We start from the raw sequence: 27671 nt of genomic DNA, 5'->3' as shown, positions 1-27671 counted from the left end.
AGAAATAGAGAGAGGAGGGTAAGATAGAGAGGGGGAGAGAAAGAGAGACACCTGTATACCTGCTTCACCGCTTGTGAAGTGACCCCTGCTGTAGGTGGAGAGCCAGGGGCTCGAACTAGGATCCTTGCAGTGGTTCTTATGCTTTGTGCCATGTGCACTTAGCCCACTGTGCTACCACCCAGCCTCCAAGAAACTTCTTCTACCTCATTTCATATAAACAGAAACAGCCTCTTACCAGGCTTAGGCTAACCAGCCATGCACTTTTTGCTTACCCATGTCTGCTTTTATCACTGAAACCCCGCATCCCAGGAGACCCCTTACTCTAGAATAGAGCTGAGTATTTTGTTATCTTCTGTCTTGTCAATAATGAAACATTTCAGTGGGTTGAACTTCAGTTAGATCAATCAGAGTTATTCTCAGACTTGTGAACAGTGGTGGTTATCACTGGGTGAGTGGGCCATAGAACTTTGGTGGTGGGTGCAGCACAGAATGAAAACTTGAAATCTCTCAGTCTTGTAAACCACAATCAATCATAAATAAAAATGGAAAAAAATGGGAATCAAGAGAATCAGAGTTGGGGAACTGGGTGGTGCTCACCTGGTTGAGTGCATGTGTTAGAGGGTTCGAGCTCCAGGTCCTTGCCTGTAGGAAGAAAGCTTCACGAGTGGTGAAGCAGGGCTGCAGATGTCTCTCTCCATCTCTATCACCCCCTTCCCTCTTGATTTCTGGCTGTCTATCCAATAAATAAGCATAATAAAAATTACAGAAAAAATTGGTATTTCTGATACTTGAAGAAACTTAACTTTGAGTTACAATCTACAAACATCTGTTGGCTGTGTTTCTTTGTGGAGAGAGAAAATGAACGATATAATTAATGTAAGTTACAAAATGAAGAAGACCATTCCTATTGCTGATCTGTTTTTTTGAGGCCTCCCTACATGATGTTGTTTAACCTTTGCTGGATTCAGGGAGAGAAGACGTTTCAGTTCATGGTTAAGCTAGTGTGAGTCAGAGTCATGTCACTCGCAGCCCAAACACTGTTCAAAGCAGTATCTGGAAGCGGAACATGACTGACAGGTAGGAAACTACAGGCTAGATACAGTGGGCCAGGAGTCGGGCGATGATTCCTACTTCCCAGAGTTTTTGAAATGTGCGAACAACTATGACATGCCATTGTATCTGGGACTTGGGTCAGCTCTGCCTGCTGTTTCTGGGGACGCAGGCCAGGTACTTTGCAAAGTTCAACTTTTTTTTATTGCCTCCAGAATTATTGCTGGGGTTCAGTGCCTGCACTACGAATCCACTGTTTCTAGAGGATATTTTTTCCTTTTTTTGTTGCCCTTGTTGTTTATCATTATTGTTATTACTGTCATTGTTGTTGGATAAGACAGAGTGAAATCAAGGGCAGAGGGGAAGACAGAGAGGGGGAGAGAAAGATAGACACCTGCAGACCTGCTTCACCGCCTGTGAAGTGACTCCCCTGCAGGTGGGGAGCTGGTGGCTCAAACCGGGATCCTTGCACTGGTCCTTGTGCTTTGTGCCACCTGCACTGAACCTGGTGCACTACTGCCTGGGCCTCCTGAAGTTCAGTTTTTTTTTTTTTTTTTTGCCTCCAATGTTATCTCTGAGGCTTTGGTGCCTGCACTACGAATCCACTGCTCCTGCAGGCCATTTCCCCCCCATTTTTTGTTGCCCAAGTTGTTGTTACTGTTGTTGGACAGGACAGAGAGAAATGGAGAGAGTAGGGGAAGACAGAGAGGGAGAGAGAAAGACAGACACCTGCAGACCTGCTTCACCATTTGTGAAGTGACCCCCTCCCCCCACAGGTGGGGAGCCGGTGGCTTGAACCGGGATCCTGTGTGAGTCCTTGTGCTTTGCACCATGTGTGCTTAACCTGCTACCGCCTGGCCCCCTGAAGCTCAACTTTTTAAGGAATCCCCAGAGTAGTAGAGTTTGTATGTTTCATGCAAGTAAGTGATCAGAACCAGTTCTCTAGTGGGGATTTAAGAGTGCACTGAAATCTTTATATAAAACTCTTCTTGCTTCATCAAGTCAAGGATCCGAGACCATCAAGGGCAGGTTTTACTGAATTGTAGAAGATAAATTATTTTGCATCCTCTGACTTTTCTTATGAATTGTGGATTTTTCTTGGGATTATCAGGAATGTAATTTCTGTTCCCTAAAATTTATCCCAAGCACTTTGTTGAGCACATTCTGCCTGTTTGAGGGGGTACCTGCTTTTATAAAGTGCCCGTAGAAGAAGAGGGTCAGTACATTGAAAGATCAGAAGTTGGGCCTTGGGAGACAGCATAATGATATGCAAATAACTTCCATGCCTGTGGCTCTGAGGTCCCAGGTTCAATCCTCTGCACCAACATGAGACAGAGCTGAAGAGCTAAGCAGTGCTCTGGTAAAAAAAGAAAGGAAGAAAGAAAGGAAGACAGAAAGAAACAAACAAAGAAAGGGAGAAAGAAAGAAGGAAAGGAAGACCCACCCCACAAAAACCACATATGTTAAGAATCAAGCATTGTTGACATGTCTTAGTGCTTTAAACATTTTCCATAAAAATTTCGGTAACTCTCAACTACATTAAAAAACCAAACACGAATTACTTAGACAGAAAATCTAATCCTCTAAGCACAAAATAATTCTGTTACATCAACTTATTTACTAAAGACTGGGGAGAAAACCCTTTCCTTTCATTTTAAGGCAGGTGGATTTATATTCTGTATTTAAAAGATGCTTTCAGGTTGGAGTAATCATATGCAGGAAGATGCAAACAGCTTATTTTAAATATGCTTGAAGGAGAAGATTTTGCTGAATTAAATCTTCAGGTTCTATTTATCAGTGCTAGCACCTGTTTGTTGAAATTAAAATGAAATGACTATCAACACTCTTTCATTTGACTGTTCTACATTTCAGTTAGCTGTGCTGGTGAATATGCATTCTCTTGCTAAAAGTATACAGATCTGAGCAAGTCTCACAAATTACTTATGTTTTGAATTTTTGGCAAGTAAAGGATTTGCCCAGAAATTATAGTCTGTTTACAAGTGCACTATCAGAAGACTCCAGCACACAGCCTTTCCAAGGGAATTACTCTCACCCTGCCAGTCAGCAGCATCGTGCAGCTGCGGTGTAGAGGGCTGGAGGGTTGCATGTTCCCATCGCCAAGTTGTCCTGAAGACTGAGCTGAGGACTTGAGAGGAAAAGTCAGGCTATACTCTCGGACGTCGTAACATAGGAAAGCCAGCAGTAGTGAAGAGACAAGAGACAGAGATGCATTAGACTGGGAGAATGAACAAAGAGGTAAAACTGTCAAGCAAATCAGTTATTGGGTGACAGTTCAGGGGTACTTGACTTAAGACAGAAAGATCACAAGTAGAAACCTTTCTTCTATTAATTGAAATATAATTTACATAAGAAGTAGTTTTGAAGATTGGTGTGTGTGTGTGTGTGTGTATGTGTGTGTCTGGTGAAGGACAATGGTGCATCTGTACTGGTGAATAATTAAGTGAATGTATGCCTCTTGAAGAAAAGTAAGTCTGTATGAAGCAGTAAAAAAGTGCAGAAAAGAAAGTGATAGTGGTCCAGGAGGTGGCGCAGTGGATAGAGTGTTGGATTCTCAAACATGAGGTCCAGAGTTCAATCTCCAGCAGCACATGTACAAGAGTGATGTCTGGTTCTTTCTCTCTCTCTCCTCCTATCTTCCTGAATAAATAAAATCTTTAAAAGAAAAAAAAAGGAAAGCCATGTATGTGGAGACCCAAGAATTTCCTGATCAGGGTCTCAGATGATGGGTGACCTGGTATTGGTAATAGAGGCCTTCCTTAAGTGAGCCAGTCTCTTGCCCTTTTCCAGCTTTTGTAGTCCTTTCTCTACCTGACGAGCTTAGACTTTCTCCCAGTTGTTAAATCATTGTCATTTGTTGTATCCAGACTGGTATTAGGTTTATGGGGTCTGGCCTCAAGTTAGGGAGGAAAGGCACCTAGGATTTTAGTGTGTCTAAGTTAACCTTAAGTTTTACTGCATTTACATGCTTGATGATTCTAATCAAGGTTGTTTCAGAGATAATAATTGACCCTGAGTTGATAAATGTTTTGCCAATATATGTCTTAGCCAACTGTATACAGTGATTCTTCTAAAGATTACAAGGTCAATCAGTGTCATTCACCACATCAATAAAAGCAAACCCAAAAACCACATGATTATCTCGATAGATGCAGAGAAAGCCTTTGACAAAATCCAACACCTATTCATGCTCAAAACTCTACAAAAAATGGGAATAAATGGGAAATTCCTCAAAATAGTGGAATCTATAAATAGCACACCTACAGCCAACATCATACTCAATGGACAGAAGCTGAAAGCATTCCCCCTCAGATCGGGGACTAGACAGGGCTGTCCACTGTCACCATTACTCTTCAACATAGTATTGGAAGTTCTTGCCATAGCAATCAGGCAAGAGAAAGAAATCAAAGGAATACAGATTGGAAGGGAAGAAGTCAAGCTCTCACTGTCTGCAGATGATATGATAGTATACATAGAAAAACCTAAAGAATCCAGCAGAAAACTACTGGAAGTTATTAGGCAATATAGCAAGGTATCAGGCTACAAAATAAATGTACAAAAATCAGTGACATTTCTTTATGCAAACACTAAGTCTGAAGAAGACATCCAGAAATCACTCCCATTTACTGTTTCAGCAAAATCAATCAAATACCTAGGAGTAAAGCTGACCAAAGAAGTGAGAGACTTGTATACTGAAAACTATGAGTTGCTACTCAAGGAAATAGAAACTGATACCAAGAAATGGAAAGATATCCCATGCTCATGGATTGGAAGAATAAATATCATTAAAATGAATATTCTCCCCAGAGCCATATGTAAATTTAATGCAATACCCATCAAAGTTCCACCAAGCTTCTTTAAGAGAATAGAACAAACACTACAGTCATTTATATGGAACCAGAAAACACCTAGAATTGCCAAAACCATCTTGAGGAAAAGAAACAGAAATGGAGGCATCACCCTGCCAGATCTCAAACTATATTATAAGGCTATCATCATCAAAATAGCATGGTACTGGAACAAAAATAGGCTCACAAACCAGTGGAACAGAACTGAAAGCTGAGAACTAAACCCCACACCTATGGACATCTAAGCTTTGATAAGGGGGCCCAAAGTATTAAATGGAGGAAGGAGGCTCTCTTCAATAAATGAAGCTGGGAAAACTGGGTTGTAACATGCAGAAGAATGAAACTGAACCACCTTATCTCACCAGAAACAAAAATCAACTCCAAATGGATCAAAGACCTGGATGTTAGACCAGAAACTGTGAAATACTTAGAGGAAAACATTGGTGGAACACTTTCCCACCTAAACCTCAAGGACATCTTTGATGAAACAAACCCAACTGCAAGGAAGACTAAAGCAGAAACAAACCATTTGGACTACATCAAACTGAAGATTACAAGGGATGATAGTAGTGCTAATGCCAGCAGAAGAGATCAGGAAATGTGTATTCCTTCCTTTCTACAAATGTTCTCTTTGTGGGATAATCCTTAAGGAAGGATGACCTTGTGATTCCATTCTTCTTGGAGGAGAAGGTAGGGCTGTAGCCCACTGGATGGCCCATCTCTGTATGACCACCACTACAGGGGACTCTGAAGCTGAGTGGCCATTCAGAATTATTCTGGGTTGAGAGAAGTGACTAGATTTCATTGATCAGTTATCAGATGCAGAGCATTCCAGGAGGTAGAACTCCATGGTGATGTGACTTGTTTTTTCTCTTGCTTTTTTTTTTTCTCTCCTTTTGTTGCCCTTGTTGCTTTATTGTTGTAGTTATTATTGTTGTTGTTATTGATGTTGTCATTATTGGATAAGACAGAGAGAAATGGAGAGAGGAGGGGAAAACAGAGAGGGGTGTGCTGTTGCCTGGCCCCCAGGAGTTAATTTTTATAAAGAAAATTTGACTTGTTCTTTCATAGTGTTTACTTTTCTAAAAAAATTTTTTGAAATTTATTTTACCTTTTGTTGCTCTTGTTGTCTTTTTATTGTTGCTGTAGTAGTAGTTGTTGTTATTGATGTCGTTGTTGTTGCATAGGACAGAGAGAAATAAAGGGAGGAGGGGAGGAAGACAGAGGGGGAGAGAAAGACAGACACCTGCAGACCTGCTTCACCGCCTGTGAAGCGACTTCCCTGCAGGTGGTGTGCCGGGGGCTCGAACCGGGATCCTTACACTGGTCCTTATGCTTGGTGCCATGTGCGTTTAACCCACTGCACTACCGCTCTAGTCCCATATAGTGTTTACTTTTAAGAACATTTAAAAATTATCTTTATTTATTGGACAGAAACAGTCAAAAATCAAGAGGGAAGGGGGAAGTGGAGAGAGAGAGAGAGAGAGAGAGACAGACACCTGCAGCCCTGCTTCACCACTCATGAAGCTTCTCCCCTGCAGGTGGGGACTGGTGACTTGAACCTGGGTCCTTGTACTTTATAACATGTGTGCTCAATCAGATGCACCATCACTTGGCCCCAATTAAAATTTTTTTTTATTATCTTTATTTATTGGCTAGAGATAGAAATCAAGAGGGAATGGGGCAATAGAGAAGAAGAGTTTAAAATTCTTTTGGTAGTGTTTACTTTTTAAAAAATATTTATTTTCCCTTTTGTTCTTTTTTATTGTAGTTATAGTTACTATTGTTTTTATTGATGTTGTCATTTTTGGATAGGACAGAGAGAAATGGAGAGAGGAGAGGAAGACAGAGAGGGGGAGAGAAAGACAGACACCTGCAGACCTGCTTCACCACTTGTGAAGCGACTCTCCTGCAGGTGGGGAGCTGGGGGCTTGAACTGGGATCCTTGTGTGGGTCATTGTGCTTTATGCCATGTGCACTTAACCTGCTGCGCTACTACCTGACTTTCCGGTGTTTACTTTTTATAGTTTATGAAAATTGATACATTAGTTATAAAGTTATTTAAGTGAAAGTATTTTTATTAAAGCCAAAATGCCATACAAAAATAACATGAATTTGTAATTAGTGGTATATACATCTTGTCAAGGGTATTATTTTATTTCACTATACTAAGGATTTTTTAGTAATTCTTATTTTTTAAATGTTTATTTGTTCCCTTTTGTTGTCCTTGTTGTTTTCTTATTGTAGTTATTGTTGTTGTTATTGATTTTGTCATTGTTGGCTAGGACAGAGAGAAATGGAGAGAGGAGGGGAAGACAGAGAGGGGGAGAGAAAGACAGACACCTGCAGACCTGCTTCACCGCCTGTGAAGCAACTCCCCTGCAGGTGGGGAGCCAGGGTCTCGAACCGGGATCCTTAAGCCAGTCCTTGCACTTCACAACATGTGTGCTTAGCACACTGCGCTACTGCCCGACTCCCTTTTTAGTAATTTGTAGTGAAAGTGCTTGTGAATGCTAGAGTTTAGAAATGTCTTAGTTAGGTATAGTTAAGAATCTCTTTATTGGGACCAGTGGCGCATCTGGGTAAGCTCACACATTACAGTGTAGCAGGACTCTGGTTCAAGCCCCCCCAGTCTGCGCCTTCTGGGGAACAGCTTGATAAGAAGTGAAGCAGTGCTACAGGTGTCTCTGCCTTTCTCCCTGTCTTCCCCTTCCCTCTCAGTTTCTCGCTGTTCAAAACAGAATAAAAAATTAAAAGCCCTTCACTTCCTGTCCTCTCGTCTCTGTAGTTTCCCTTTGTTATAGTCTCCGTGTAGTTTTTTTACATCACCAGCATTTCTTCCTGGACTTTATTGTCTTTAAGAGATTGTTTTGGTTCTGCAGTTCACTTTGCAAACATTAGCATATCTACTATCTGTGATGTCTTTAAACAGGTTTTAACATTTATTATTATTTTCCATGGACACATTTTTTATGAAAAAGTTCAACTCTATTAGTCATCTATTTCCATTCTCCTTTGAGATAGTAAAGTTAAAAATATTCTATTTCATTTTATAGTAAAATACAGTTTTCACTAAAACAATTGAGGTCAATTGCTTATTGTGAAATTTCTTCCAGCCAATAATGTGAATCATGGGTCAGTTGAAGTATCAAATCATTAGTCTAAACCATCTGTCTCACATGTTTTAGAAGTGTTATGTACTTAACCCACCCTTGGCTATATTAGTTTTCACAGACTGTACAAAACCCTCAATTTCTATTTTACTTAGTCTACTCTGATTTAGTATCATTATGACTTAGAGTTAATCAGCTATCTGCTGATCTGATCTACCTAGTGTCTTATTTTTATTCAGTTACTTTGTTATAGCCGTAAATTTCCTCAGTTTTTGGTTTAATTAATATACATTTCAGTCAAATTCTTTTCTTATGCAAATTGTAGTTTTATGTAACTGATCATCTACCTAGAAAACTGATGAAAATATAGTAAAATAGAATGTATATATAATAAAAAGATGAAGATGACAAATAATTTACTGTTGTATATTAAACATGGTAAACTATCTCCACTGAAGAAACATTGTTTTATCTTTTTTAAAGCTCTTTTTTTAATATTTATCTATTTATTTATTTATTTATTTATTCTCTTTTTGTTGCCCTTGTCTTATTGTAGTTATTGTTGTTACTGATGTCGTCATTGTTGTTGATAGGACAGAGAGAAATGAAGAGGAGGGGCAGACAGAGAGGGGGAGAAAAAGACAGACACCTGCAGACCTGCTTCACCGCCTGTGAAGCGACTCCCCTGCAGGTGGGGAGCCGGGGGCTCTCGCTTTAGGCCACGTGGGCTTAAGCTGCTGCGCCACCACTGGACTCCCTGTTTCATCTTTTGAGTGTGTTTATTGCAGGTCCTTTCCCTCCATGGCTACTGATCAAACATGCCTTTCCTGTTTTGTTTTTAGTTGCTGTCAGGATTTTCACTGTGGCTCAGTCCCTGTAGGAGGAATCCTCCTGGGGGCAGTCTTTTGTCTCCCCTCCCCTCCCCTCCCCTCCCCTCCCTTTTTTCCCTTTCCTGTCTCCTTCTTTCTCTCTTTTCCCTCCTTCCCCCTTCTTTCCCCTTTCTCTACTTTTCCTTTCTTTTCTTCTTTCTCTTTTCTTCTTTTTCCTTTTCATTTTTTTCTATCTTTTTCTTGTCCTTTATCTTACCCCCCCAATTTCCCCAATTTTATAGGACAGAGATAAGCTGAGAGGGAAAGGGGAGACAGGGAGAGAGCACAAGGACACCGACAGCCTCAACTCTACAGGTCGCCCATGGCAATGTGTGCTATTGTTTGCACTCTCCTCTGCCTTCATTTTTATTAACAGCCAGACACACACAACCATAAGTGTATACATACACACTATTGTGACGGGTATTTCTTTCTTTTTTTTTTGCAACCATAGATTTTTTTTATTATTATTAATTTAGCTATAATCAACAAGTCTGTTGTATAAGAAGGGTACAGTTTCACAGTTTCCACCACTAGAGTTCCACACCCCATTTCCTCCATTTGGAAGCTTTCCTGTTCCTTTTTAATAAATTTTTTAAAAATTATCTTTGTTTTTTTATTTCGTAGCCAGAATTTGAGAGATAGAGAGAGGGAGATAGACAGAAAGACACCTGCAGTCCTGCTTCACCACTTGTGAAGCTTTTTCCCTGAAGGTGGGGACCAGAGATTTTTTTCTTTTATTTTTTTAAAAATTTTATTTATGAAAAGGGAACACTGACAAAAACCATAGGATATGAGGGATACAGCTCCACACAATTCCTACCACCCGAATGCCATATCCCATTCCTATTCTTTATCCCTCTGAGAGTATAGACCAGGGGACATTATGGGGTGCCGACAATGGAAGATCTGGCTTCTGTAATTGCTTCCCCACTGAACATGGGCATTGGCAGGTCGTGAGGGTATTTCTATTATAAGTGGCATAGAGAGAAATAGAGGATGAAATAGAGAGTACTATTGGTCCAGCAATATTATGTGGACTGCTCCTGATACTATGCCAGTTCTTTGCAGGTTTAAAAACAGTAGAGAACTTGGTCACTACAGTCATAACACATACTTTATGTGGCATCCAGCAAACAGTTCAGCATGGCATATTAAGCTGTCAAAGCTATAATTACTATAGGAACCAACGACAAAGTCACCGAGGCTTTGTGGTTTGTGGTTCTGATTTGATTAGTAATCAAAACTTGTGCGTTTGCAGAATTGTGCTATATCAAAGACATTTCACAAAATAACAAAGCTATACATCAGTGTCATTTATGAACCCCTGGTCTAAAATAATTTATAAAAGAGTAAGAAACCAAGTTAACTAATATATTAAAAAGCCACACCATGACTGAGCAGGATATATGCCAGAAAGGCAAGGCATTTCAACAACAATAGTTCACTTAAAATAACTTGTCTCATTCATAGAACAAAGGAAGAAAGTAGAGTTTCATAGAGGTATCTATATTCTTTTTTTTTAAAAAAATTTCTTTATTGGATAGAAACACCCAAAAATTGAGAAGAAGTGGTAGATAGAGAGGTAGAGAGACAGACACCTGCAGCCCTGCTTCACCACTCGTGAAGCTTGGGTCCTTGTGTACTGTAATGTGCGCTTAACCAGGTGTGCCACCACCTGGCCCTCGAGATACCTAGATTCTTACTGTGTTCAGTAAACTGAGAGTAGAGGGACTTCTTCAGCCTTTAAACAGCCTTTACAAAGATCCTGTAGTGGGGCCAGGCGGTGGTGCAGCTGGTTAAATGCACACGTAACACCTTCCTGCTCTTTTCTCTACCCGCTTTCCCAGACATCTCTGTTACTGACTTGCGGCTTCCGGTTTTACCCTATAAAGACACTTCTGTTCCTGGTTTCACTCTCTTTTCTCTCCCGCATCCCGACCTGGAGAAGGACTGGCTTGCAGAGCGGGAGGTGGCCATTGAGGTGTGGCACCACGTGGCTTAACCCGCTGTGCTCACACCCGACTCTGGCGCACCCGCATGAATAAAGACTTGTTATTGCTATGGCCACTAGCTTGGTTCCTGGATCCTCTCTCCCACCCGCGAAGCTAGCCCGGCACAGGTTCAAGCCCCTGGTCCCCACCAGCAAGGGGGAAGGCTTCACGAGTGGTGAAGCAGGGCTGCAGGTGTCTCTGTTTCTCTCCTTCTCTATCTCCCCTCCCTTCTCAGTCTCTCTCTGTCTCTGTTAAATAAAAATTTAAAACAGAAACAAGCAAACAAAAAACAAAGATGCTTTAGCTGCCATACTTCACAATGCTGAAAAGGCAGGTCCTTTCCTTACTTTAGATTGAAAATGAAACAGAGATGTTTGTGCTTTTGCGTTTCTACCAAACACTGTACTGGCCTGTATTGTAGAAGGCAGTAGAATCTTTTGCAGATCCATATACTGTCTCTCCAGGCAGTTTTTTTAAGTATCTATATAATAGTATTCATATAAAGCAATCTATCATGAAAGGTAGTTTAGGTTTCCAAAAGCTATACATTTTTCCTTTTTTCTTAAATCTTGCTGAAGAAAATAAACTTGAATAAACTTTCTAGAGTAATGTTGGCTTTTTTTTTTTAAATTAACTTTGGTCTCTTGTGCATAAACCTGGTGTCAGTTAAGACTTGCCCCCCCCCCCCCCCAAATCTGGTAATAGAAAACAAACGGTGTTTATCATTAAGTCAGAGTCAGATAAATGCACAAAGGGTTTTTTTTTTAAATTTCTTTACTGGGGAATTAATGTTTTACATTCAACAGTAAATACAATAGTTTGTACATGCATAACATTTCCCAGTTTTCCATATAACAATACAACACCCACTAGGTCCTCTGTCATCCCTCTTGGATCTGTATTATCCCCACCCCCACCCCAGAGTCCTTTACTTTGGTGCAATACGCCAATTCCAGTTCAGGTTCTACTTGTGTTTTCTTTTCTCATCTTGTTTTTCAACTTCTTCCTGAGAGTGAGATCATCCCATATTCATCCTGCCGTTTCTGACTTATTTCACTTAAGATGAGTTTTTCAAGGTCCATCCAAGACCAGCTGAAAATGGTGAAGTCACCATTTTTTACAGCTGAGTAGTATTCCATTGTGTATATAGACCACAGCTTGCTCATCAGCCACTCATCTGTTGTTGGACACCTGGGTTGCTTCCAGGTTTTGGCTATTACAAATTGTGCTGTCAAGAACATATGTGTACACAGATTTTTTTGGGTGGGTGTGTTGGGTTCCTTAGGATCTATCCCCAGGAGAGGATTTGCAGGGTCATAGGGTAGGTCCATTTCTAGCCTTCTGAGAGTTCTCCAGACTGTTCTCCACAGAGGTTGGACCAATTTACATTCCCACCAGCAGTGTAGGAGGGTTTTTTATTATCTTTATTTATTGGATAGAGACAGCCAGAAATTGAGAGGAGAAGGGAAGCTAGAGAGGGAGAGAGACAGAGAGACACCTGCAGACCTGCTTCACCACTCATGAAGCTTTCCCCCTACAGGTGGGGACCGGGGGCTCAAACCTAGACCCTTGTGCACTGTAGCGTGTGCGCTCAACTAGGTGCGCCACCACCAGGCCCCATTTTTTCTTTTTTTTTTTTTAAATCTCTTTATTGGGAGATTAATGGCTTACAGTTGACAATAAATACCGTAGTTTGTACATGCATAACATTTCCCAGTTTTCCACATGACAATTCAACCTCCACTAGGTCCGAGCTCTGCCATCATGTCCAGGACCTGAACCCTCCCTCCACCCCAGAGTCTTTTACTTTGGTGCAACACACCAACTCCAGTCCAAAATTCTGCTTAGTGTTTCCCCTCCTGATCTTGTTTTTAACTTCTGTTTATGAATGAGGTCATCCCATACCAAACACACCCATCAAAAAATGTGCACCTGTGTACATACAAATGCAGATGTAACCCCATGTTCACAGCAGCGCAATGTGTAATAGTCAAAACCTGGAAGCAGCCCAGGTGTCCAACCACAGATGAGTGGCTGAGAAAGCTGTGGTCTGTATACACAGTGGAATACTACTCAGCTATTAAAAATGGTGAACTCACCTTCTTCACCGCATCCTGGATGGAGCTTGAAGGAATCCTGTGAAGTGAGATCAGTCAGAAACAAAAGGATGAATATGGGGCTTTTTCTTTTTTTGAAGTTTCTGTGGTAACTATGCAAAGAATACTAGGTATGTAAACTGGAGCAAAACAGCATTCTAGAGTAATTGCAGTGTCTCATGCACTATTAAAAAAGAGCGTGGGGCTGGGTGGCAGTGCACCTGGCTAAGTGCACATGTTACAGTGTGCCAGGACCCAGGTTCAAGCCCCTGGTCCCCATCTGCAGGTGGAAAAACAGGGCTACAGGTGTCTCTCTGTCTCTCTCCTACTCTATCTCTGGTTCCCCTCTCAACCTCTCTGTCTCTATCCAATAAATAAAATAATGAATGTTACAAAAGAACATTTCTCCCTGATATACTTGCCAGCCATCCATACCTCCAGCTAGAACAATTGCTGTAATAACAGCTTCGTACTTCAGCAAGCTAGTAAACTAGTCTCAGTACTGGCAACCTCTCAAAGTCTCCCCATGCAAAGCTGAATGCTTTTGGTAGGTGAATGTCCGGAGAGGGGCTTAGTATACTCACTGGTGCAACGACTTGCTTTTCTCAGTCTTGTCTTTTCCTTGCAGGTCTAAATGCAGTTTAGGTACCACCATAGACAGGTCCAAAGTAACCCATGGGAAATACTGTTTTTCAGTACTTCCTCGACCTGGATCCCATGGCTGTGGCAGAAATACCATGTAGGGCACCACAGAGTTATTTCTAGTTAATTTCACCAGACAGTGTTAAACTGATGCAAATAAGACATTTGACACAGCTTTGAGTATTGCTAATGTATTATTAGCAATACATTAGCATGTGTAGATGTGATGTCTTCCCAGGACTGAATTCAGCTTAAGTGAGTCTGCTGTGTTTTGAGTCACACAGTCATTGATGCGGTCACATTTGGTTAAAACCACAGTTGCCCTAACCTCTCAGTACCTCAGCAGAGCCATAGGCATTCAGTCTTAAAGCGTGGTCAGTGCCACTCAGGGCCCTCGAGAGAGAGCTTCCTTAGGTAGTGTGCTTGAAGCATCCTGCACCATCGCTCCAACTTCGGGCCTCACTGTCCTCACTGTCCTGAAGGGAGTGTCAGTGCTGTGGTGTCCCTCTCTGTCTCGGTCTTCTCTGGGGCAGTGAGGCCCTGGTGATAACAGTGGAAGAAAGAAAAAAAATATATTTGTCTTGTCTTTCAAATTGACAAAAATAGCAGTTCCTACAAAAGGTCACCCACCTGCTCATTGAGTAGGATTGGCTCTGCAAGTCGGGAGACAGGAGCAGAGCACAGTTGAGTTGCTCTGCGTGATGAAGGGCGTGAGTCACAAAGAGCCAGCGGAAAAGCCCGTGACAAGAAGCACATAGGAAACTGGGCACTTGCCATGGGGAAGACAGAAGCCCATGCTAAGTTCTGGGCTTGTGGTAGCTCATCCAACAGGTAGCTCTGCAGTTTTTGAGTGAGTAGAGGTGGGAGATATTGAACCAGAGGCACACAAGTAGTTGTGAAACAACACTTAGAATAATTACTAGAAAATCATGGGGTGCTTCGAGAATATGTAAGGAAACTAACTTTGATCAAGTCATCATGAGGCTCACATGTACGGCACAAATAACATTCATTTTGATAAAGACAGTAGAATGCCCTAACAGTTTTATTAGGATTTGCTACAAGAGCAAGTAAAAAAATGAAAAACAATGATGTTATTTAAAAAGGAGAATCTTCCTGCATACTTGCAAAGCTTAGGTAGTTCAATGCTGGTAGAATCCAGGATTCTTCTCCTTTTTTTTTTTTTTTCCCCTCCAGGGTTATTGTTGGGAATCCACCACTCCTGGAGGCCATTTCCCCCCCCTTTTGTTGCCCTCTTTGTTTTAGCCTCATTGCAGTTATTATTGTCATTGTCGATGTCGTTCGTTGTTGGATAGGACAGAGAGAAATGGAGAGAGGAGGGGAAGACAGAGGGGGAGAGAAAGACAGACACCTGCAGAACTGCTTCACGGCCTGTGAAGTGACTCCTCTGCAGGTGGTGAGCCGGGGGCTCGAACAGGGATCCTTACACCGGTCCTGGTGCTTTGTGCCACGTGCGCTCAACCCACTGCACCAACGCCCGACCCCCTCTTCTACTTTTTAATTCCACTGTATGTGCCCTGTTGGGACATGTGCTCTTTATTTAACAATGTCTTATCCCTTAGAGGTCCAGGCGGTGGCGCAAGCACACATGGTGCAAAGCACAAGGATCAGCACAAGGACCCTGGTTCGAGCCCCCAGCTCCCCACCTGCAGGGGAGTCGCTTCCCAGGCGGTGAAGCAGGTCTGCAGGTGTCTGTCTTTCTCTCCCCCTCTCTGTCTTCCCCTCCTCTCTCCATTTCTCTCTGTCCTGTCCAATAAAATGGAAATAATGACCACCAGTAACCCTGGAGAAAATAAAAAGGTCTTGTGCCCAACTAGTAATAAAATTGGGCTCTATTATTATATATCCTATAAAAAGGAGGGCTAGGAGTGAGGGGACATGGAGGTAAGGGGAGGGCATACATTGAGGGGTGACTTGGGGTCTCTGCCAGAGGAACTGCAGTTGTGAGGTTCTCAGTAGGAGGAGGTTTAAGAGATGGCAGGAGAGAACGAGCACAGATGGGAGAAAAGGGGAAGAAGAACTGAGGTGGCAGCCAGGCAAAACTATAGAATGTATAAGGGCAAGTCATACATTACCTTTTAGATTGCCAGTAATTTAAAATTTTATTAACAACAATGAAATGCTTTTAAGGCTTTTGTTTTTATAAGAGGATAATATGCTTATGTTCCCATACAAAATTGTTTATGGTAGCACTGCAGAGAGTAGGGTAGTTAAGAGATATTATTTGCAACTACACAAAAATTCAACATTAGGGGTTCCTTTGGTCTACAGTTGCAGTTTTAAATTTATCTGACAAAACTGTCAGACAAGTACAAAATCTATAAGGACTTGCACTGAATGTTTACAGTGGATGACTTTACAACTGTCTTCCCAACCCAACTTTCACTTGGCGTTCTCTTGTAGAGTGAAATCCTACTTTTGAATTCAGTTGGTGTGCTAGGATGGCCAACAGTGGTGCTTGATTCCATCGTCTGCCCTGTCCTCCTCCCTGTGTCTTCAGACCTTCTGCTTTGCTGTCTGGAGTCTGACTAGTCACTTATCCCCAGTGTCTACTTTTCCTCAGGCATACTGGACTGGACGGGACTGAGTTGTTGGGCTTTGTCTTTTCCCTGTAGATACCATGTTTATAAAGACATGCACTAGAGAGTCTCTTGGTGGCCATGCATGGAAGGGCCTCCACGGGACCATAAGTAGCCCTTGATCCTTTCATGAACCACAAACACTCATTTTTATTTGAAGTGAATATTGTAAACTGGCTTTATTTACAAGTTTACATTTTATCAGTAGAGTCCTTATCAATATCTACTCTGCATACTGGTTTAACACCAAACCTTTTTTTTTTTTTTGCCAAATCACATTATTTTATTGGGTGGATTAATGGTTTACAGTAATCACAGTTGTTGGTACATGTATAAAAACTCAGTTTTCTTAAAAACACTTTCAACCCCATAGCCTCTGACAACCCCATAGGTCCTCCTCTGACATCTTAAACAAGATTATCTTTAAAAATTTTAATTAGTAATTTACAAAGTCATAAGATGATGGGTATACTTCCACACCATTCCCACCACAGAGTTCTGTCTCCCCATTCCCTCCATTGGAAACTGCAGTGGTTCTCCCAAGATCACAGATAGGGGTTGACTGTTACATAGATATCCAGTTTTTCATAGTCCTGGCTCTGCCTTCTCTTTCTTTATAAGTCATACCTACTACTTCTGAGTGTCTATCCCCCCCTTTTCCCCTTTTCTCTCTCCAAGTCATGATGAAATTGTAGTTCAGAATCTTCTGGTTATCTTCCCCCAATATTTCTCCCCCTCTAGGGTTATGAATCATCAAAGATCTTTATGGGGAGCAGAAGGTGGGAGGTCTGGCTTCTGTAATTGTTTCTCTGTTGGACATGGGTGTTGACAGGTGGATCCATCCCCCACCTCCACCAGCCTGTTTCTGTCTTTCCCTAGTGGGGCAGGGCTCTGGGGAGGGGAGGTTCCAAGACAAACTGGTGAGATTGTCTTCCCAGGGAAGTCAGGATGGAATCATGGTAGCATCTGCAACTTGGTGGCTGAAATGCAGTAAGTTATAAAACAGGACAAAATGTTTAATGGATGGGAATCACAACGTAGGAAGAGAGCAGATGAGAATAGGGACTTTAGGGTGGAAGGAAATGAGGAAGTCTATTTTAGGTATGTTTCTAGGGGCCTATGGCTGTGATAATTTTTACCTGAGCCTGACAGCTAACATGCAGGTGGCCTAAACATGTTGTCTGGGAAGATAGTGTTAGAGTTGAAACTAGGACTAGAAAGATGGAGCAGGGCAGAGAGTAGCTCCCAGACTTGAAGAAAATATATAAATACCATTAACTATTAACCATGTCATCTGTGTTCATATTCAGCACAGGAGCCTGTGTGACCTCTGAGTCCCTGTAGGTCTGAGCTCACAGTCCCTGGTCACAGCTGGGAACATTCTAGGCTGCACTCATGTCAGGACCCGTCTTCCTTGAGGGGCAGAGCAGGCTGACCAGCCTCCCTTCAGAGTGAAGCAGCCCCTGCCATTGCTAGTTCATAGTGAGGGTATTGTCCTGAAGAGGCCCACAAGAGGGTTTACGATGTTGCTCCTGATGGAGGTGACCAGTGATGGTGGAGACAGGGATCTGCTAGAGGTCTAGGTGCATCATGTCTGTGTAGGAATCCCAGTACTCCCTGAATAGGGCCCCAGGTGATGGGGTGGCCTGGTAGTGACTGAGAAGGCCTTCCTTAAGTGAGCCTGTCTCTTGCCCTTTTCCAGCTTTTGTTGTCCTTTCTTTACCTGACAAGCTTAGAACTTTCTCCCAGTTATTCAACCATTGACTGTCATTTTTATATCCAAACTGGAATTAGGTTTATGGGGTCTGGCCTCAAGTTAAGGAGGCAAGGCACCTAGGATTTTAGAGTGTCTAAGTTAACCTTACGTTTTACTGCATCTACTTGCTTAATGATTCTAATCAAGGTTGTTTTAGAGACATAACTTGAGTTGATGAATATTCGTTGCCAGTATATCTCTTGGCCTCCTGTATACAGTGTTTCTCACAAAGGATGATAATAATGCTGATGCTGCCAGAAGAGGTTAAGAGCTGAACCTCACTTTATTTTGTGGAACTACATGTACTTTAACTACATAGATTTACAAACTTCAGACTTAAAAAATTAAAAGCCATGAATTATAAACTGTCACATGATGTAAAATTCTTGCATGGGTATTGTGAATTACATGTTTATCGTCCCTTTGAAGAATTCTAGTAATTAGACAATTTCCTTCTCTTGAATATAAGAGAAACATCTAGGACCTGAGTCAGATGACTTGGATTATAGCCTTGCCTCATTTGCATTATGATCCTGCAAATTGAGTAACATCATCAGCATCAGCTTCTAATTCTTACCCTACTTCCTTGTAAATCCTGCGTATGAAAACATTTTTTCAAACTATAAAGCACCATTATGTATTTATTATATTAATTATGCTTACATGTGGCAACATATAAATATGATATTTCTTTATGTTCACCATCGTGGATCCTTTTCAGAGAGAAGGAGGGAAACCAAGAGAGAAAGAAGTAGGGCACCACAGCAACTCAGCTTGCTTCAGTGCAGTTGGGGCTAGGTTAATGGTCTGTGTTATGCTAAATATTATAAGTTATCATTATAAAGTCATTTCATTTTACTTTCTGTAGCACATGATAAGATTGTATGATAAATTACACCACTTTCATAGAGAAATCTATTTTTCATTATGATTTTTATATTGAGTTATATATTTTTATTTCTTAACAAGGAATTTACAGTTCTTCAGTGCTAGACTTAGGCAGTCATGCTAGATTTTTTCCATTGACTGAGTGCAAATCTGTCTCTGCACAGTACTGATAATCATTTGTCCTTTAGCAGATTGGTCTTTCTCCTATATAGTGTATACTGTGTATAATACTGTGCATTGACCAGCGGCAGGGCTAGGCTAGGCTTATGCTCTAAGAATTTTCAGACATCTGGGGCTTTAGGAACAGTCTCTTGCTGATAAAACATCTAAGGGGCATTTAAATAAAGGACACTAAATATAAAGTGCTCATGGGACTTCTTTCCAGGATAAATGAAGAGTGTACTAGTTAGATATGAGCTTTGCTGGGCATCTTTAACTGTAAAGCTGTGAAGTATAAATTCAAGACTTTATTTAACTAGTTAATATTCCATCTTTAGGGGGCTGTACTAAGCCATTATTAAGTGTTGTTATGTTTGCTAATTACTACTATTCATGGTTAACATGGAGTTAAACTAAAATCACTGATGATATTTGCAGTGCAGTTTAAATATCTCGTAATAGCAATAAAATTTTTAGGCAATTGAGAAGGGTTATTTGATAGTAATTTGCTTAATAGTTTATTAATAAATCATCATTAATTTCTATCCTGAATAATACACTGTAAAAGATATAAAAGCAAATAAGACAGTATTTGCTTCCAAATAATTAGCAATTTGCAGGTAATTTATGTATTCACTGTATGTGTGTAGCTGTATCTATTTGTTGATTATTTTATGTGTTAATCAAGCAATTAATTTTGCCCTTACATTGTCCTACTAGGGTATTATACCAACTTTGCAGATAACAGAACTGAGGCTTAATGTCTTACTAAGACTGTAATTTTCTCAGTCTCTTAGGTCTAGTGTTGCAGAACTATGATAAACATATATATAGTTGATTTAGAAGCCAATACTTTGTCACTATTCCATCTGTCATCTCAAGGGATATGTAAAATATAATGTGCAAGCACACAAAAAGTTCCAAGAGACATTACTTCTGATAGCGTCAGATATGATGAAGATCATAGTGACAAGTAGGCTAGTGTAGGGAAGAGATTTACGTTGAGTCCAGGTCTACTGTTAGAGCTTTCATTCTTAGCCAGTACAATATGCTGAATAAAGAAATGATGGAATAGAAATCATGGTGCATGGAGAGTATGATTTGGAAATGACGAAAAGTTGTATTTGGTGCCATTAGTCTGACGTGAGTATAATAAAGTGAGAAAAAGGACTGAAAAATAGTTTGATCATGGAACTTGAAGTCAGATTAAGAAATGTGGATATCAATTTCTATTGAATGGGAACTAGAGGTTGAGGAGTAGGGGAGAGACAGAAACAAGTTTCCTTTGGGGAGGAGACACAAGAAGTTACCCGGAGGACTGGATCAAACAGTTGTAGTACCATTAATAAAATGGGGAAGAACTGGTTAACCTGTGAAGTGTGTGACCACTCTGAGCATAGACATTTATGGGTAAGCCAGTAACCAATGTGCCTATTTGATCATTATCTTCCTTTTTTTTTTTTACATTTTTTTTTTTTTTTTTTTTACCAGAGCACTGCTCAGCTCTGGTTTTTTGGCGGTGTGGGGGATCGAACCTGGGACTTGAGAACCTCAGGCATGAAAGTCTCTTTACATAACCAATATGCTATACCCCCACCCCATTTTTAAACAATATTTTTAATATCTATTTTCCCTTTTGTTGCCCTTTTTTATTGTTGTTGTAGTTATTATTGTTGATGATGTCATTGTTAGATAGGACAGACAGAAATGGAGAGAGGAGGGGAAGACAGAGAGGGGGAGAGAGAGAGAGAGACACTTGCAGGCCGGTTTTACCGCTTGTGAAGCTCCCCTGCAGGTGGGGAGCTGGGGGCTTGAACTGGGATGCTTGTGTGGGCCCTTGTGCTTTGTGCCATATGCGCTTTACCCACTGCACTACCGCCCAACTCCCCATTGTCTTCATTTTTGTAGATAACATTGGTTAAGTGCAGAGATGCTTTTGCTAGGCAAGAGCACTGCTCAGCTCTGGCTTATGGTGGTGCAGGGGACTGAACCTGGGACTTTGGAGCCTCAGGCATGAGAGAGAGTCTGTTTGCATAACCATTATTCTATCTACCCCTGCCCTAAAATTATATTTTTAAAAGATGTTTGAACATGAGAGATAGATGAGAAGAGGAAGAATGAGAGAGAGGGATAGAGAGAACCAGAGCATCACTCTGGCACACGTGTGTGATACTGGCGACTGAACTTGAGACCCCATACACAACGTTTAGACCTGTATTCACTGCTCTCCCCTCTGGGATCCTTGCCAAAAGTCTCATATTCAATTTTTATAAGCAACAACCTTTGGGGGAGGCAGATACTACTTATAACCAATATGTAAAGTATATTAATTTTGATAACATAACCAGTGCTGTGAAGAGTTTTAAACTTTTTTTTTCAGTTCAATCTTGTGAGGGTCTCTGAAACTGAAAAATTTCATCATCATTGGCAAAACTTGTTGCATTCTCTTTTTGATAACTAACCTTCACTGCCACAGGTACCTGTAAATTTGATTCCCTTGTTATATTTTACCTTTTGTTTTGTCTTCTGGGAACTTTCTTCAGATTTATTTTCCTACTGTGTTTGTTTTGTGTTCTTGTTTCAGGGATGCTAATATCTTGTTTCTCTCAAAATACTATTTGTAACTTTTTTCTGTTGTTATTTTGGTAGGTGTTAAGGGATTTATTTTAGTTATTGTTTAATGTATGCAGTCCTGAGAGATAATATCTAAATAAAACAATTGGAAGTGTTTATATGAGTGATGCTTATTGAGAGGTGGGTTTCTTGTCTGTGGTCAAGACACAGGCTCCTACCACCTTCTTGGATACTTCAGCCATTTAAAAAACTGATCTACCACTGGTTTACAATATTATAGAAATTTAGGAGTTGGGCGGTGGCGCAGTGGGTTAAGCGCAGGTGTCACAAAGCGCAAGGACCGGCCTAAGGATCCCAGTTTGAGCCCCCGGCTCCCCACCTGCAGGGGAGTTGCTTCACAGGTGGTGAAGCAGGTCTGCAGGTGTCTGTCTTTCTCTCCCCCTCTCTGTCTTCCCCTCCTCTCTCCATTTCTCTCTGTCTTATCCAACAATGAACAACATCAACAATGGCAATAATAATAACCACAACGAGGCTACAACAACAAGGGCAACAAAAGGGGGAAAAATGGCCTCCAGGAGCGGTGGATTCATGGTGCAGGCACCGAGCCCAGCAATAACCCTGGAGGAAAAAAAAAAAGAAATTTAGGAGTGCGGTTTTGGGAAGACTATACTCAGGGCCAGTGCCATTTTACTAGAGATCCCTCTGTCTGCCCTACACCACTTCCTTTTCCTGTTCTCTACGATATCCTCCATGGGTTGTAGAATCCAACAGTCACTTTGGTTATTATTTGTAGGGTTGTTTCATTTATAGTCTACATATCAGTGAAATCTAGTAGTTTTTTTTTTTTTTTGCCTCCAGGGTTATTGCTGGGCTCACTCAGTGCCTACACCATGAATTCACCACTCCTGGAGGCCATTTTTTCCCCCTTTTTGTTGCCCTTGTTGTTGTAGCCTCATTGTGGTTATTATTATTATTATTGTTATTGTTGTTGTTGTTGATGTTGTTCGTTGTTGGATAGGACAGAGAGAAATGGGGAGAGGTGGGGGAGACAGAGAGGGGGAGAGACAGACACCAGCAGACCTGCTTCACCATCTGTGAAGCGACTCCCCTGCAGGTGGGGAGCCGGGGGCTTGAACCAGGATCCTTATGCTGGTCTTCGTGTTTTGCGCCACATGCGCTTAACCCACTGCGCTACCACCCGACCCCCGAAATCTAGTAGTTTTCTCACTACTCTAAGTTCCATTTCTTAGGTACTTTTAGCTCTTCTTTGCGTAAGGAAGCCAGTTTTTGAGAGAGGAATATATTCTAGACTCCTACCGAGGGGATATAAACCTAGCCCGTACACTCTCCAGGGCAAATGTTGAAAGGCCCTCAGTGTGCTGCAAGTTTTCATTTACTACATGGATATTATTTCATTCCTTTGTTCCTGTGAGGCAGGTGCCTTTCTGCCTGTGTTTTGAGATTTCATCATCCCTTTGCCCCACAGGGAACCTCTGATTTATTGTCAGGTGGTACACGTCTAGTTTCTTGGCTGGGTCTTCTGGTGTACCTTTTTGTAATAAAGATTTTCCATACTGTTTTAACTTCATTTGCACTAATACTTTAAGCTCTTTTGAGGTGCTGAGTCATAAATAGGTTCATTTCTTATTCTTCCCCCATGAAAGTGATCTGCTTTCAGTTTTCCTCACATTAAATTAGGTGGCACTTACCCACCTGTATATCCTTTTTTCAGAAGTTTTCTTGGCATTGCTCACCTGCTAACATCTCACCTGATTTTTAAATTCAATTTTTGGAGGAAGTAATAATTTAAAAGACAGTTGTCACATTTGTACACTTTATTTCCCCTTGGTAGGTATATGCAAGCTGCACCCCCACTAAGCTGACAGCCTCCTCAGCCATCAGCCACAGTGCACTGAGCCTCTTCCTAGCCCCTTCAGCTCCCTCCTCTCACCCACTGGCCACCTTGGATTTATTGGGCTCTGCTGTAGCTAGTCTAAGTGTCACCACACATTTTCACTTTCTTTACTGCTCTAATCTCACTTGTGGCTGAGGTAATCTGGATTTTGTCCTTCTTCTGGTTTATCTCACTCAGCATGCTATTCTTGTCTTTATGGCTTAGAACATTTTTGTAAACCCTTTGCTGCCATTGTATTGGGGTTTGGGGAGTAACAAAAGCAAATGTTTTTTTCCAAATGAACATTCTATTACTAATTTAAAATCTATTAAGTCTGCTTTATGCACAACATAAAATATTGTGAAGTTCATTTTGTTTAAAAGGGAAAGAATCTCTTCAGTAATACTGCAAACAAAGCTTTTAGTGATGTCAATAAGATTCAACATAGTCCTGACTGAATTTTCCCTAAATTTTATGCTTTAACTTTAATAACTGATAAACCAGAATAATTTTTCACTTATTGCTATTAAGATACTGTTCTCGGACAATTCCATACTCTGCTCTTCACTGGGAATGCTATATATTATCTCTCTTTCTCAGCCATTTGTTTTCACTTTCAACTTAAATTGAATTCTACTTTCCTTTTTGGTTCAGTCATATAGCACAGTCATATAACTAAAGCTAGAATTTAAGTTTTGCTTGCTAATATGCTCCACGAATAATTATGTAATTTAATTGATGTTAAGGTGTCAAAGTAGCATTAATATAATCTATTGGTATAATATAAATTTGATTTCAGAGAACTTCATCTACAATAAATTTGTCACCAGGAGAAGTGGAAGACGACTATGACAACGAAAACACTTGTGGGCCCACAGGACTCTGGGAAGCGCTAACTCCTTGTAACGGCTGTAGGAACCTCGGCTTTACCATGCTCGCACAGGTAAAGGGCTGCTCTTCTTAAGGTACAATACAACGTAACAGCGCTGATGTTCTTACCCAAGTCAACTCCTGGAAATCCAGCTAGTACTTGTTCATGCCAGTTTGCCTTTAGCTACAGGCCACCAGGATGGGGATGTCACTTGTCGCACATGTATGCAACATACATGTTATATGATTTTAAGTGGCACTTTTATTTGGTTATAGTACTAGTTCCAGAAAAATCGAATTGTCTATGAGATTGTACTATTAATTTTCTAGAAATATTTTAAGGTGCTATTATGAAGTTAAATCACAATTTATATTAAAGTAATAAACACAATTTTTGAGGAAGCATTAGCTATTATGCTTTAAAAGCATGCTCAATGATGGCTTCTCTCAACACTGTAATGTATGCCACTGAGAATTATGTAAAAGGATGCAAAAATAAGACTAGGACACTAAGACTTTGATGATAAGTTTTTGTTAATCATTTTTAATAGCAATATCAGAATGGTTTTTAAAACGCAAGATTACAGGGGTAGAGAACAAACCACATGAACCTACACAGTTCTATTCCACCCCAATCCAGTTGCCTTCCTCGGCCTCTCCAATGATAACCACCTTGATTTTCAAGAAGTCTTAGAGACAGTTTGGCTGGCTTTTTATTTTACAAGTTCATGGGTTTCAGTTCTTTATATTGCACTTATGAGAAAACCACCTGGTATTTTGTCTTTCAGAGAAATGCAGGTAATTTGGTAGCAGGTACAAAATAGAGCAATATGAGTCTTTGAGCACAAAAAAACTGAAGAATAAAATCCCTTGACTTTCCCTCTTCCCCTACCTTCACATTGGAGTTTGAAACCGTTTCATTCACTAGATCTGTTAGCTTGTTTATTTTTGTTGTTGTCACTGGGCCTTCAGTGACGAGCTGAGTTTTGAAGGGAGAGAGACAGGCAGAGACAGGGAGAGAGGGAAAGGCGCTATAGTGCTGAAGCTTTCTTCAGTGCCGCGGGGGCCGGGCTCCAACCGGGCGGAATTGTGGCAAAGCACGTGGACTAACTAGGTGGCCTGTCTTGCTGGCCCAGTTAAGTCCACTTAGTTTATATTGCCTTCAGGTTTCTGTGATATGGTCCACAGGCCCATAGATTTCCCCCCAAACAAGTAAGTCAATCAAACTAGGAAATTTGAAGTCACAGTGAAAATATCACTCACTATGCAATGTGTATGTGTAACTGCATAAAGTGTGTGTGGGGGAGAGGAATAGTCCAGGACAGAAAACAGTTCACTCTGCATTGCACAACACCTGGGATAGAATGCCAAGCTGGCTTCTGACACAGCGACAGCATCACATAATAGTCCAATAAAGTACTGCACCAATGTGCACAGCCTAGGGTTTCATCTCTTGACTTACAGTCATTACACTAGTTTTTTTTTTTAACCTCATATCTACAAGATGAGGGGAAATGAAATTAGGAACCAAAGGTTTTACTTTGATTTGCTAGCATCTGCTTATTAGTTTGCCAATAATTGAATGCCTATGTCTGTATTTTTGTTTAATAGCATGGTCTTTGCATTTCTTATTTTGAAAGGTAAGGTCCTTGGGCAGGATTGTGGTTCTTATGTTACTAAATCACTCCACTCAGCAATAAGTCATCAGGGGCATATTTCTCTACTACCTTACTAAATTTACTATTATTTTTCATTTGATTTTATTAGACATGGTAGTGGGCTTGGAAGTAGCCTGTGTTTGGTTTATAACTTTGTAACATTTGGTATTTTCTACTTATACCGAAGTTTTTTTTCTGTGCAGGCTGGGTTGCCTTAGTAGATACTCAGTCTTAATATTTTAGTAGTGCCATCTGGCACAGTGTGCTTCCAGACCTGCGGCTTTCCATTTTTCTCTTAACTCGCATGTTCCTCAACACGCCTGACAGTAGCAGTCACCACCAAGGCACAGGTGCTCCATATGCAATCTGTTTCTCAAAGGAGCCCTACCAAGAAGGAAGGAGGTAACTGTCTCAAGGCCACCGTGAGTGGCCATGCTGTGACTCACACCTGGCTTTTAATATGACTGTGATGCCATGTTGCTTCTCTGGCTTCATTTACACTGTCCTGTGTCTGTTGGCTTCTTATACCTGGCTTAATAGTTCAGAAGCAGTTTTGGGAAGATCAAATGTAGATAGTAAGCATATAAGACTTTTTCAGAGTATCTTGAAACACTTTAGTCTGTCACCTGTTCATTTAGTAAAAAACGACAAGGAGAAAGTTAGAGTTAGTCAAAGCCTGATTGTCAGTTGCCATTTATTTTATTGCTACTCTTTCCTGATCTATGGATCACATGTTAGTAAAGCAGAAAATCCGAGTTCATTGTATTCCAGTGGGTGGGAACTGCTTCTCACCAGTCAAAGAAGCGATGCCTAGCTTTGCACTTTGTATAGTGCCAGACATGGAATCTCTTCCCTAAAGAGTCCTGGGCAGAGGTGCCCTGGCTCCCATTCTGTTCGCTCTTGAAGACTTCACTCTGAAGGGTGAGATGAGGAGGTCCTGATTGTGAGCCTTCTGTCTTTGTAACCTGCTTGCCATTAGCCTCTGCCCTTGCAGTCCATAGTCACACAGACCTCTGTAGGGGAGGCCAGCAGGTCTTACATGCTGCACACGCCATCTGAGAAGTGCTTCCAGCTCTTGCTAATGGTATTAATACCTGCTGAATATAAGCATTTTGGTTGCACTAGCTCCTCCAGAATCTGTAAAGGCTTGCACTGTTCCCGCTTGTACCGTTTCTCTTCTGCATCTGCAGACTTGGTTACAACCACATTCAGGGCACCTGTGAGGGTGCCTGTTGCCACCACTGATCTTACCACCACCGCTGCCCTTTACTCAGCAGCATGTGAATTACTGACGGCAGTATGTGGGGACCATGTTGATTTCACTCCCCTCTGGTATAACCATACTGAGTAGCCCCAAACACTTCAGGGCTCATGTGAAGGCTCTTGATGCTTATTTGATCTTGATCCCTTCCATAGAAGTGAGTGCCGTGTATCTAAGGGGAAGATAAATAAGCAAAGGAAAGAAGCTGAGGCCAGAAAGATCTGATCCCTTTTATTCGTGGAGCTAAATAACAGGAGTTCATAAGAATTCTGAGGTCTCAGGTCCAGTCTCCCACTTGATCTAGGGGCTCCCTTTATAGTGTCCCCACAGTGACTGCAATAAACACAACAGTTTTGCTGGAATAGTTCCAGTGCCAATGAG

The 27671-nt window shown here is 41.2% G+C and overlaps 2 protein-coding genes across 17 annotated transcripts in view; one reads left to right on the top strand and one right to left on the bottom strand.

Annotated features, from left to right (window-relative positions):
- Positions 1–27671, top strand: part of ANKS1B (ankyrin repeat and sterile alpha motif domain containing 1B) — a 1227618-nt gene that overhangs the window by 211075 nt on the left and 988872 nt on the right. For 13 of the 15 annotated variants that reach the window (XR_009550898.1, XM_060195606.1, XM_060195609.1 and 10 more), the window contains one exon: positions 24301–24444. The exons of the other annotated variants lie outside the window; for them this stretch is intronic. Coding sequence is in view for 12 of the 13 variants with exons in the window: in XM_060195606.1 (XP_060051589.1) it covers positions 24301–24444 (144 nt within the window). In the remaining variant the exon portion in view is untranslated. The remainder of the gene's footprint in view (positions 1–24300; positions 24445–27671) is intronic. 15 annotated transcript variants of the gene reach the window in all.
- The window catches only part of GARIN6 (golgi associated RAB2 interactor family member 6), a 164052-nt gene continuing 163075 nt past the window's right edge, over positions 26695–27671 (bottom strand). For both annotated transcript variants that reach the window (XM_060195621.1, XM_060195620.1), the window contains one exon: positions 26695–27462. In XM_060195621.1, the coding sequence (XP_060051604.1) occupies positions 27349–27462 (114 nt within the window). In that variant the 3' untranslated portion in view covers positions 26695–27348. The remainder of the gene's footprint in view (positions 27463–27671) is intronic.

This window comes from Erinaceus europaeus, chromosome 7, assembly GCF_950295315.1.
Source record: "Erinaceus europaeus chromosome 7, mEriEur2.1, whole genome shotgun sequence".
In the NCBI taxonomy this organism is placed as follows: Eukaryota; Metazoa; Chordata; class Mammalia; order Eulipotyphla; family Erinaceidae; genus Erinaceus; species Erinaceus europaeus.
The sequence above is the reverse complement of the archived record's forward strand: the minus strand, read 5'-3'. Positions and strand labels throughout refer to the sequence as shown.